Source organism: Culex quinquefasciatus, chromosome 2 (assembly GCF_015732765.1).
Source record: "Culex quinquefasciatus strain JHB chromosome 2, VPISU_Cqui_1.0_pri_paternal, whole genome shotgun sequence".
In the NCBI taxonomy this organism is placed as follows: domain Eukaryota; kingdom Metazoa; phylum Arthropoda; class Insecta; order Diptera; family Culicidae; genus Culex; species Culex quinquefasciatus.
In genome coordinates, this window is record NC_051862.1 from 29,997,250 (window position 1) to 30,010,778 (window position 13,529).

Below are 13,529 nucleotides of genomic sequence, written 5' to 3' on the forward strand. Positions count from 1 at the left end.
CTGAGATATCGACATTAGAAAATGGTGGGTTGTTTAGGTAATACTAGAGCGTCCTATTTCCCGTCCCGGGAATTCCCGAAAAAAAAACATTTCCTGTTTCCCGGGAAATTTGTAAATTTCCCGGGAATTCCCGAAATACAAGCAGAAGTATACATTTTCCTACCTTTTTGGCACAAATGTTTTGAAATTATTTGATTTTATTTATTTCAATACACTGTTCATATTGAACTAATCAGCTTGTCTGTAAAATGAAATTGTCAAGGTTTAATTCAGATAATATTTATTTCTGAAGCATTCACCACAAGGAATATTGTTTGCTTATATGTTGGACAACAAAATTACGCTGTTACGGAATAAATCTAACTATTTTATTTTAACAACCTTTTAAACGTTTTTTGCCTTCCTCACCTTACTGAGGAAAGGCTATAAAATCACTCGAAAACTGAACTTCTCAATTAGACCTCCTAGACCCACCTTCATGTATACCTATCGAATCAGAATCGAATTCTGAGCAAATGTCTGTGTGTGTGTGCGACCAATACATTGAAAATCTGACAACCTTATCAAAAGTTATTAGCAATTAAGTGTTATTTATGCACATTTTGGAAGCCGGATCTCAGATATCACGATGGAAACGTTGTTCGGATCTATCATGCAACCCGTCGTTGAACAGGTAATCAAAAGACCTTTCCAACGCGTCCAAAACATTGAAGATCTGACAACCCTATCAAAAGTTATATGCACTTAAGAGTTATTTATACACTTTTTGGAGGCTAGTTCTCAGATATTTAGATGAAAACGTATTCCAAACATATCATGCGACCTATCTTTGGATAGGTAATTTAAAGACCTTCCCACGAGCGTGTCTATTTTGGATAGCATTACCCTTTGAATGAGAGGAAGGCACCAACCACCTAAGGGTGGATTAAGTAACGTTTTTTTTTGTAATATCATTTGAAAATAAGATATTTACATCTTCCGGCCAAGATCAACATTGAGATTGAGGATAAAAAATGAACTGATAAACTGTTAAATATAAAAAAAAATCGTTTAATTTCAACCACTTTTAAATGCTCAAAATTTTTTTATTTCAATGAATTTATTAGGCTGAATACCATATATAATACCATATATAACTAAAATCATATTGTAAAACCATGAAAAACCATTAAAAAACAACTTCGTATCATATGAAATTTACCCAAAGAATGCAACTATATTTAAAAAAACTCCCTCCAAATATGTGAAAACTATGAGTTGTGATTTCATGAAATAGTGTTTCAAGTTAAGAAGCGCTATAAATAAGATTTTTAAGGTAAATTCAATGATTTTTTATCTATTCACAAGTTGAAAATACATGTTCTGAGATAAATTATTTGTCATGACAAACAAAATTTCTGCATGATTTTTTTTTCATTTTAACTTTAAATTAATTAAATTAAATTAAATTTAAAAGCAATTTTATGGTTGTGGAGCATAGATTTTCATATCAACAAAAATACTAATATTATTTTCTTTTATTAGGGACGATTTAAAAGACGGCATTCAAATTAGAAAGTTAATATATTTTCTCAAAGTTGCATGATTTTTGACAAGCAGTGTAGCCATTCATTGATTCTCACACTCATTTTGACCATTAAAGTTGCTGTTCTATACAATTTTGTTGCAAAAGATTTATCAGAAACAGGATCAGAATAATTTTCGTTAAATTTCAAATTTCCCGTTTCCCGGGAATTTTGTAACCCCGGGAAATTGGACGCTCTAGGTAATACTAAGAAAACTTCAATTTTCCTGTTTCTTGTCCTTTGTGCCGCTGTATCTCAGCAACCAATGATCCAATCCTTAATGTCTCTTAGACAATTTTATAGCAATTATTTTTTAAATCGAAAAACTGCAAATATTTCGCTAAAACTAAACTTTCGGTGGCTTTATCTTGAAAACCGAGCCCTTTATCAAAAATCTGTAAAGTACTTTTCGATGTCAATTTAAATTTTACATAAAAAAAAGTTAAATTGCTTTTGCATGAAATTTTGATTTTTTCCAAAAATCAATTAGGCTGGTACAAATATTTTTAAAAGTTTTGTCACCCCCTTCAAAACTGGTCCGAAAAATCAGGGGGCAAAAAAAATATTTTTACAATAAACTTCAAAATTTCAATGAAAATTCAAGTGCAACCAACTGAAATCAAATTAAAATACATTCTCCTGCGTTTAAAATCATTTTTAGCATGTTTGGGTTTATTAAAAAATCTTAAGATTTTTTGAAAATTTTCGATGCAAAATCTTTTTTTTCGATACATTTTTTGTTTTTGTCAGATCTTAGATTTTTTGAAAACTAATGATTGCAAAACAACTGAACTAGTGTAAAATGCATTTTAAAACACTTTTTTCATTTAAATGTGAAGACTATGGCTTGTTATTTAAATTTTTATATTTTTTTATTTTTTTGCCCCCCCCTTGACCTTGGCCAGGGCCGAGGGACAAAAACTTTTTTAAATATTTGCATCGGCCTTATTTTTTTTTCAAAAATCATAACTCAGCGGCAGATTTTTTTACCATACTTCTCTATCGGTCAAAAGTTTTGTACCCTTAAACATAAAAAAATCTCGAAAATTTAAAAAAAAAAGTTAATTAAAAACTCGGCTATTTTTTTTCGTGTACCTATTTTTTTCTCAATAGTCCTCAACAATACCTTCAACTTTGTCGAAGACACCAAACTGTTAATTCACTCAAAAGTTACAAATGTTTGAATATTTACTTACCATTCGCGTATGAACAGCTGCCAAAATTGTATGGAGACTTGTATGGGTGAACCAATAACACAAAATAGCTTCTTTGGTCATAGAGAAGGCTCCCACAAAGTTTGAGCCAAATCAAAAAATACAAAAAAAATAAAAATAGTCGAAATCGGACGATTTTGTACAGAATTGCTTTTCCGCACAACTTAAACTAGTTTTTACCTGAAATTCAGTATTGAAATCAATTTGCATTCCTAGAAAATAGCTATTACTAAGCATCATACACGTTAAAGATGCACCAAATTTGATTTAAAACCTTCAAAAGTGTCCCTGAAATGTCACCTTACTACATATCCAGCTCTGCAGCAATCTAATTATCACTAGAGCAGAACCCTAACACAGTTCCTAGTATGTATAGGCAAAAAAAGGTTAATCCACTTCCGCCGTTAAAAAAAGATCCCTGCTCCAAATTGCCATTTTGCCGCTCCTGTCGAGAACGACACCTGCGCTAAACTTACCGACTCAGCATTTGCCCTTGCTCTCCAATGATGATGATAATCTATTTCCGTGGAAGTATTTTTCCCTTCACGGACCATGTAGCTAATTAATTACTCCATCCACCTATCCTTACTGAGAGGGGAATCATGTTGGAAGGGAGGGCAGAGTTGCGAAAAGTTTTCTTGTTTGTCGTTTTTTTTCTTCATTTTCTTTTAATAATTGATTTGCCTTCCACATTATTGATTTTGTTCTAGGTCTTGAAGTTTTTCAAGGTTCACAGTGATAGCTCAATTTCATGGTCGACATTTTTCATCTCTGCCTTAATTTATGACATTCTCGGTATTTATAGGTTCTGTGATAATAATAAAGTTCTCTCTTCGTCTTTCCTACAGGTCGACTGCCCGTTCATCGTGTGCATGACGTACGCGTTCCACACCCCGGACAAGCTGTGCTTCATCCTGGACTTGATGAACGGTGGCGATCTGCACTATCATCTGTCCCAGCATGGCGTCTTCAACGAGTCCGATATGAAGTTTTATGCGGCGGAAGTAAGTTGTCTGCACTACGGTGCAGTTTGTTTCACACCCACAATGTTCTCCCTCTAGTAAATTTAAGTGAAAACGTGATTTGACGTATGCGCCAAATTTGAAGTTGATCAATTTTCAATGAGCTTACATAGAAATTAAAATGTTCTTGTCGCTTACGTCACATCTCCAAATCCCACGTCCAAACTTCACATTGTGTCTAGAAAGTCTTTATTTCGTGCCCCCTCACTATCTCTCTCCCACCAAATGGCTCTGTTCAATGGTGCCCCGGTCAGCGACTACTGGACGGTGTCATTTCAATTTTGCCATCTCGTCTTGTCTTGTCTCATCTTGTCTGGGGGTCTGCACTGCACTGGAAGTTGCAAATTAGTTTTCTCAACAATCGAGCGTGGGGAAAAGTTTTGTCATTTTCTCGTTTGCGATTCCGCAGAGAAAAAGCAGGTTTATTATGCATTCAGGAGGCATCATTTCTGCGGAAAGATTTGAGTTTAGATCGGATTTGACGTTTGAATTAATCAACGGGCTGTGATCGGAGAGGTAGAAATTTGTTTAATAGAGGAGAAAAGCAACTCGTGACAAAATTTTGAGGCTAGGAATTTTGACAGGTATGATTTCAATAAAGTATTCGCCTCCTTTTCTCTCCCACAGAAAACTGCGGACAATGGAGCTGTCAAACTAGGCCAAAATGTTAAAGTCACTCACAAAATGAACTTTGAGTGATTTGAACTCAAATCACTCAAAGTTTATTTTGTGAGTTACGATTCTCTCCTCTATAGAACTCAAATCACTCAAAGTTCATTTTGTGAGTGACTTTAACATTTTAGCCTAGTTTGACAGCTACATTGTCCCCAGCTTTCTGTGGCAGAGAAAAGGAGGCGAATACTTTATGAAAATCATACCTGTCAAAATTCCTAGCCTCAAAATTTTGTCGCGAGTTGCTTTTCTCCTCTATAATCAAGTTTCAAAAACAAATAAATTAATTTTGTCAGTACAGTGTCATTTCGTTTTTTGTTATCAGGATTTTTTCAAACATTTCTGCTTGTGAAAAATCGATATAAATTTTTAAGAGAAAAATTCAGTTAATTACAGTTATCAGTAATTTTTGACGAGAGGAAATGCGTCGAAAAGTCAATAAATATAATATTTTCTGCGAATAACTCTTTGTGTCCTCGCCTGTTTTTGCGTTTTATATATTTTATGAAATTTTGTGCATTCAGTTCAACAGTAAAAAGACTAAGCTGCGTTAAAACTTTTTACTGTTTCCAAAACAGTTTTAACAGATTCCCAAAAAAGTGTCCACGTGGATTATGGATGGTCCCAACAAAGAAAAATTAATTCCAAATGAAGAAAAAAAATTTTTTTTTTTCGAAAAATGTTACTCAGAGTTACCAAATACTTTAAGGCAGCGTACTTCATCCAAGTTTTTGTGAATCACCTTAATTTTTTTTAAAGATATAAGAAAATATTTTTGCTTTTTTTCTAAAATCATTTTTTTTCAGAAAAATGCCCATCCTGGATGATTTTTTTTACATTTGTATTATCAGCCCACAAAACTGTGGAAAATGCTAAGACAAAATTGTATCTGAATAAAACATACAAAATAAAATTTTGAAAAAATACAATTTCTAGGGAATTATTCAAAAATAATATTTTTGAATTTTGAAAATAACGATTTTCTGAGCTCTTTGACAATATTTTTTCCGGTTTTTATTTTCTTCGTGTCATATTTCAAAATTGCTTATGTTATCATAAGCTTTTTGAATCAATAATAATTAAAAATACTTATGTTGAGAATTAAAGTTTCAGTGATATTTTCCTCATTTTGAAAATAACTTTGCTAAACTTTTTGCAAGATATCAAAATCCTTTCTCGAGACTGAATATTTCGAATAAGCATATGTCCATTGTGAATGACCAGCCTACAAATTGTATGGTGGCTTGTATTTAACCCGTATAGGCCTGGGTGAAATTGGAATCACTAAAATGGCCATAACTCAGCGAAAACTCAACCAATTTGCATACTTCTTTATTAGTTGGACTCGTTAGAATGTCTATTTTCCGAAAATGACCCGCAGAACCCGGAAATGTTCCGGTGGCCGGAGATATTCCGGTGGGTCACTGGGTCAAACAGGGTCAAAATGGCCATTTTGGGTCCCGCACTATTTTGTTGATAGAAATCTTGGAAAAAACACATTTTTTCATGTTACGATCTTTGTTCTACCAACAGACAATACTGACCAATGATTTTGCACCTCCGGGGATGTTCCGGATTGAACGGGCAGGTTCCCTACCCCGGGGGAACCGGTCAAGGGACGGTCAGAAATAAAACTATTTCTATCATGGCAATATGGGTGTCAAAGTTCATCATTTTCAAAATCAAGCTCATCTTTGATCCCCAAAACCACTTTTGGACCGATCTGGCCACTTTGGGACCGGTTCCCGGTACTCCAGTGAAATCCGGAATAAGGCAAATTACGGGAATATTTCTGAACAATTTTTGACTGGGCAATATGGGAGTCAAAGTTCATCATTTTCAAAACAAAGCTCATCAATGATCCCCAGAACCACTTTTGGATCGATCTGGCCACTTTGGGACCGGTTCCCGGTACTCCGGTGGAACCCGGAATATGGCAAATTAGGGGATTATTTCTGTATAATTTTTGACTGGGCAATATGGGTGTCAAAGTTCATCATTTTCAAAACAAAGCTCATCCATGATCACCAAAACCACTTTTGGACCGATCTGGCCACTTCGTGACCGGTTCCCGGTACTCCGGTGGAACTCGGAATATGGCAAATTACGGGATTATTTCTGTATAATTTTTGGCATGGCAATATGGATGTCAAAGTTCATTATTTTCAAAATCAAGCTCATCTATGATCCCCAAAACCACTTTTGGATCGATCTGGCCACTTTGGGACCGGTTCCCGGTACTCCAGTGAAATCCGGAATATGGCAAATTACGGGATTATTTCTGAACAATTTTTGACTGGGCAATATGGGTGTCAAAGTTCATCATTTTCAAAATTTAGCTCGTCCATGATCCCCAGAACCACTTTTGGATCGATCTGGCCACTTTGGGACCGGTTCCCGGTACTCCGGTGGAACCCGGATTATGGAAAATTACGGGATTATTCCTGAATAATTTTTGACAGGGCAATATGGATGTCAATGTTCATCATTTTCATAATTTAGCTCATTTATGATCCCCAAAACCACTTTTGGACCGATCTGGCCACTTTGGGACCGGTTCCCGGTACTCCGGTGGAACCCGAAATATGGCAAATTACGGGATTATTCCTGAATAATTTTGACAGGGCAATATGGAAGCCAAAGTTCATCATTTTCAAAACAAAGCTCATTTATGATCCCCAAAACCACTTTTAGACCGATCTGGCCACTTTGGGACCGGTTCCCGGTACCCAGTGAAATCGGAATATGGCAAATTACGGGATTATTTCTGAATAATTTTGACAGGGCAATATGGATGTCAAAGTTCATCATTTTCAAAATCAAGCTCATTTATGATCCCCAAAACCATTTTGGACCGATCTGGCCACTTTGGGACCGGTTCCCGGTACTCCAGTGAAATCCGGAATATGGCAAATTACGGGATTATTCCTGAATAATTTTGACAGGGCAATATGGATGTCAAAGTTCATCATTTTCAAAATCAAGCTCATTTATGATCCCCAAAACCACTTTTGAAACGATCTGGCCACTTTGGGACCGGTTCCCGGTACTCCGGTGGAACTCGGAATATGGCAAATTACGGGATTATTCCTGAATAATTTTTGACAGGGCAATATGGATGTCAATGTTCATCATTTTCAAAATCAAGCTCATTTATGATCCCCAAAACCACTTTTGGACCGATCTGGCCACTTTGGGACCGGTTCCCGGTACTCCGGTGGAACTCGGAATATGGCAAATTACGGGATTATTCCTGAATAATTTTTGTCAGGGCAATATGGATGTCAATGTTCATCATTTTCATAATTTAGCTCATCTATGATCCCCAAAACCACTTTTGGATCTGCCATCTGGTCCGGTTCCCGGTACTCCAGTGGAACTCGGAATATGGCAAATTACGGGATTATTTCTGAATAATTTTTGACAGGGCAATATGGATGTCAAAGTTCATCATTTTCAAAACAAAGCTCATTTATGATCCCCAAAACCACTTTTTGACCGATCTGGCCACATTGGGACCGGTTCCCGGTACTCCGGTGGATCTCGGAATATGGCAAATTACGGATTATTTCTGAATAATTTTGACAGGGCAATATGGATGTCAAAGTACATCATTTTCGAAATCAAGCTCATCTATGATCCCCAAAACCACTTTTGGACCGATCTGGCCACTTTGGGACCGGTTCCCGGTACTCCGGTGGAACCGGAACAAGGCAAATTATGGGATTATTTCTGAACAATTTTGACTGGGCAATATGGAAGTCAAAGTTCATCATTTTCAAAACAAAGCTCATCCATGATCACCAAAACCACTTTTAGACCGATCTGGCCACTTTGGGACCGGTTCCCGGTACTCCATCCAGTGAAATCCGGAATATGGCAAATTACGGGATGATTTCTGAATATTTTTTGTCTGGGCAATATGGATGTCAAAGTTCATCATTTTCAAAATCAAGCTCATCCATGATCCCCAAAACCACTTTTGATCTGGCCACTTTGGGACCGGTTCCGGTACTGGTGGAACCGGAATAAGGCAAATTACGGGATTTTTTCTGTATAATTTATGGCATGGCAATATGGATGTCAAAGTTCATCATTATTCAGAAATAATCCCCTAATTTGCCATATTCCGGGTTCCACCGGAGTACCGGGAACCGGCCTCAAAGTGGCCAGATCGGTCCAAAAGTGGTTTTGGGATCATAGATGAGCTAAATTATGAAAATAATGAACATTGACATCCATATTGCCCTGTCAAAAATTATTCAGGAATAATCCCGTAATTTTCCATATTCCGAGTTCCACCGGAGTACCGGGAACCGGTCCCAAAGTGGCCAGATCGGTCCAAAAGTGGTTTTGGGGATCATAAATGAGCTTGATTTTGAAAATGATGAACTTTGACATCCATATTGCCCTGTCAAAATTATTCAGAAATAATCCCGTAATTTGCCATATTCCGAGATCCACCGGAGTACCGGGAACCGGTCCCAATGTGGCCAGATCGATCCAAAAGTGGTTTTGGAAATTATGTATGAGCTTGGTTTTGAAAATTATCAACTTTGACATCCATATTGCCCTGTCAAAATTATTCAGGAATAATCCCGTAATTTGCCATATTCCGAGTTCCACCGAGTACCGGGAACCGGTCCCAAAGTGGCCAGATCGGTCAAAAAGTGGTTTTGGGGATCATAAATGAGCTTGATTTTGAAAATGATGAACATTGACATCCATATTGCCCTGTCAAAAATTATTCAGGAATAATCCCGTAATTTGCCATATTCCGAGTTCCACCGGAGTACCGGGAACCGGTCCCAAAGTGGCCAGATCGGTCCAAAAGTGGTTTTGGGGATCATAAATGAGCTTGATTTTGAAAATGATGAACATTGACATCCATATTGCCCTGTCAAAAATTATTCAGGAATAATCCCGTAATTTGCCATATTCCGAGTTCCACCGGAGTACCGGGAACCGGTCCCAAAGTGGCCAGATTGATCCAAAAGTGGTTCTGGGGATCATGGATGAGCTAAATTTTGAAAATGATGAACTTTGACACCCATATTGCCCAGTCAAAAATTGTTCAGAAATAATCCCGTAATTTGCCATATTCCGGATTTCACTGGAGTACCGGGAACCGGTCCCAAAGTGGCCAGATCGGTCCAAAAGTGGTTTTGGGGATCATAGATGAGCCTGATTTTGAAAATGATGAACTTTGACATCCATATTGCCATGCCAAAAATGATACAGAAATAATCCCGTAATTTGCCATATTCCGAGTTCCACCGGAGTACCGGGAACCGGTCCCGAAGTGGCCAGATCGGTCCAAAAGTGGTTTTGGTGATCATGGATGAGCTTTGTTTTGAAAATGATGAACTTTGACACCCATATTGCCCAGTCAAAAATTATACAGAAATAATCCCGTAATTTGCCATATTCAGGGTTCCACCGGAGTACCGGGAACCGGTCCCAAAGTGGCCAGATCGATCCAAAAGTGGTTCTGGGGATCATGGATGAGCTTTGTTTTGAAAATGATGAACTTTGACTCCCATATTGCCCAGTCAAAATTGTTCAGAAATATTCCCGTAATTTGCCTTATTCCGGATTTCACTGGAGTACCGGGAACCGGTCCCAAAGTGGCCAGATCGGTCCAAAAGTGGTTTTGGGGATCAAAGATGAGCTTGATTTTGAAAATGATGAACTTTGACACCCATATTGCCATGATAGAAATAGTTTTATTTCTGACCGTCCCTTGACCGGTTCCCCCGGGGTAGGGAACCTGCCCGCTCAATCCGGAACATCCCCGGTGGTGCAAAATCATTGGTCAGTATTGTCTGTTGGCAGAACAAAGATCGTAACATGAAAAAATGTGTTTTTTCCAAGATTTCTATCAACAAAATAGTGCGGGACCCAAAATGGCCATTTTTGACCCTGTTTGACCCAGTGACCCACCGGAATATCTCCGGCCACCGGAACATTTCCGGGTTCTGCGGGTCATTTTCGGAAAATAGACATTCTAACGAGTCCAACTAATAAAGAAGTATGTAAATTGGTTGAGTTTTCGCTGAGTTATGGCCATTTTAGTGATTCCAATTTCACCCAGGCCTATACGGGTTAAAAACGACTTTTTCAATATGGCTTCATTTGGTGTAAGTATGCACGGAAAAAAAATCAAAAAAGTCGATTTGCTAAAGCGTTTAAAAAAACGCCATTTGAAATTTCATGGCATTGTTACAGTTATGTTTCTTTCAAAAAAAAATAGTAAAATATTAATTAGCTTAAGGACATATTTATCCTAGAATTTTATGTCTTTTCCGATAATTATTCCTGAAATTCAATATTTGTTAAAGCCTTATTTGATTTAAAATGCAGAATAAACATAATTTTTATTTTGAAAACGATAGCTATTATTTCCATGTATTTTTTAGGGGAATCTCCCTGATTTCTAGGGAAAAAAATTAAGAGAAACTAAAAAAATCTTTGATAGAAATTTGGAGAAAATTTCTTAACTATACTAAAAATTAGAAGAAAATTACTTAACTAAACTATTTGCAAGATATCAAAATCCTTTCTCGAGACTGAATATTTCGAATAAGCATATGTCCATTGTGAATGACCAGCCTACAAATTGTATGGTGGCTTGTATTTAAAACGACTTTTTCAATATGGCTTCATTTAGTGTAAGAATGCATGGAAAAAACTAATTTTGAAAAAAGTCGATTTGCTAAAGCCTTTAAAAATACGCCATTTGAAATTTCATGACATTGTTACAGCTAAGTTTCTTCCAAAAAAAAAATAGTAAAATATTTATTAGGTTAAGGACATATTTATCCTAGAATTTTAAATTCCTGAAATTCCATATTTGTTAAAGCCTGATTTGATTTAAAATGTAGAATAAACGTAATTTATATTTTGAAAACGATAGCTATTATTTCCATGTACTTTTTAGGGGAATCTCCCTGATTTTTAGGGGAAAAAAATAAGAGAAACTAATAAAATCTTTGATAAAAGTTTGGAGAAAAACTAGTTTACAGTTTGAGTTTTTTGAGTAATTCGATGCGCATCTTGTACTAAGCTTGCTGGTTTTCCTATCCAGTTAGCATAAGAGAGCACAGTGGCATTAAATTATTAAATGAAAAATATCTGAAAATCATGCATAAAGTGAGAAAAGATCAAATTTTTGAACAGCAAACTGCAGAAAGAATGTCTTCTGCCAACAACCATGCTGCTCCATGAGATAGATGTTCTAAGGCATTTTTGATGGAGACGCATGATAGCTCATAGTAAGCAAAGGGTAGCAATCTTTTGAAAAGCGAACATTGGCGTCTTTGAAATGATCAAAAAATATTTATTTCTGGAATTAACTAATATTTGTAATCATGGATTAGTTTTCAAAAAGACGTAAGAGCAAAAGGTAAACAAAGTCTTTATTGCCTCGGTATTCGACCGACTTACAAAAAAAACAATTTCAAAAATGTTTTAGATTGTTTATCTACACGTCTTTCAAGTGCTCCAAACTATAAATAAATGAAATTTTGTTACAATTTGAAGAAAAACGAATATTAGTGTCGGAGGTCACGTTGGCTCTTACGGCTTTTTTTTCTCTTACGGCCTTTATACGTGCAGTTGTGTCCTGGTTCGATGCTAGGATGTGTCAAGCCACGACAAACTGCCACTGCAGCTGTGTTAAACTGGGCTGCAAAGTTGCACCACCTCAAACTCAGAAGCAGCGACTATTTTCCAAGCGATAGAGAAGAAAATTGCTGCAGAATGTCACAGTGTGTTGGTGTGTGTGTGTGTCCTGCTGGTTAATGCTAATCTCGTTACCGGATGGTAACTGGAAGTATGCGAGAAAGGAGAGAGTAATCTTGATTTATTGTTTAACGATCCAAAAATGTTCAAAATTATAATCTTGTTAATTTAAAGTGGATCATTCTTCTAATAGTGAAGATTAGTTGAATTTAAGTTATTTGTTTAGGAAAAAACTTTGCGTGACATTCTGGCATAAATTAGATTTTTTTTAAATAGCATTTTTGGATTATTTTAAAGTATCGAATCTTACTTCTTAGAGATTTTGATACATTTTTCGATAATGCATTTGAACCATACCAAAACTTTAATTAGATTTTGCTGCCGCTCTGGATGCTGCTCCAGCACAGCTTATTATTTATTATCCAATTAAACTCATTTATGTCAGTTTGGCTAGCACCTCCTGTCAACCTTCCCTGAAGAAGTGTAATTCGATCCATAACATGAAAGGCGCTTTTGGCTTTACTGCTACTCCAAGTTCTGACAGCAATCCTCTACTGAATGTTACACACCAGCCGACATCCAAGCCAAGAAAGAGCAACGATCCAACTCAACATTGTTGGCGATGCTGCTGGTGGCGGTGGCCATCATGATGGAAGTTCATCGATATCCTGCCACTTCGGCACCTCCTCCTACTCCGGGTAGCACATACCAATCGCTCATCAAAAATGAACACTCATTTCCGGCTGCGGTGGCACACGAATGTAATAAACGCCACCCACAACGAGCAGTCATGTAGCAGCAGTGTGTATGAAGCACTGTCATTCTTGTTGGGAGAGGAGGGATAATTGGAGTGAAATGGACCGAAGATTCATACAAGTCTTATTTCAAATTCAAGTTAAAAAAATATTCACTAAGTAAAAAAAAAAACAATCTGTCCCAAATCCTTCTATGATTATATCGGCGTAGCCTTGGAGTACAGTGTAGAAATTCACGTTCTCAGTTTTTTTATTGTACCGGGCAACAGAAAAATTGTATAAAAAGCATTGAATTTACAATTGTGGCATGGTGCAGATCTGTTATGCTATGCAGTGCTATGCTAAATTATTTTTTTTTTTAGTTTCTTGAAATTCGTTAAAACATAAAACAGGTAATCAAAAATCGAAATAAAAATATGTTTTTTTGGTGCACATCAATATAAAAAAAATTTGGGCTGGAGAAGTTTAATATTTTTGATACTTTATAGCCCATTGAACCCCCTCTGCCAATTCCAATTCTTTGGTCAGTCCAACTTCCTTCACACACAGGAAAGGGGT

General features: G+C 36.6%; 1 protein-coding gene across 6 annotated transcripts in view; it reads left to right on the forward strand.

Annotated features, from left to right (window-relative positions):
- Positions 1-13,529, forward strand: part of LOC6036095 (G protein-coupled receptor kinase 1) — a 301,613-nt gene that overhangs the window by 232,342 nt on the left and 55,742 nt on the right. For all 6 annotated transcript variants that reach the window (XM_038255303.1, XM_038255309.1, XM_038255304.1 and 3 more), the window contains exon 8: positions 3,628-3,783. In XM_038255303.1, coding sequence (XP_038111231.1) covers positions 3,628-3,783 — 156 coding nt within the window. The remainder of the gene's footprint in view (positions 1-3,627; positions 3,784-13,529) is intronic.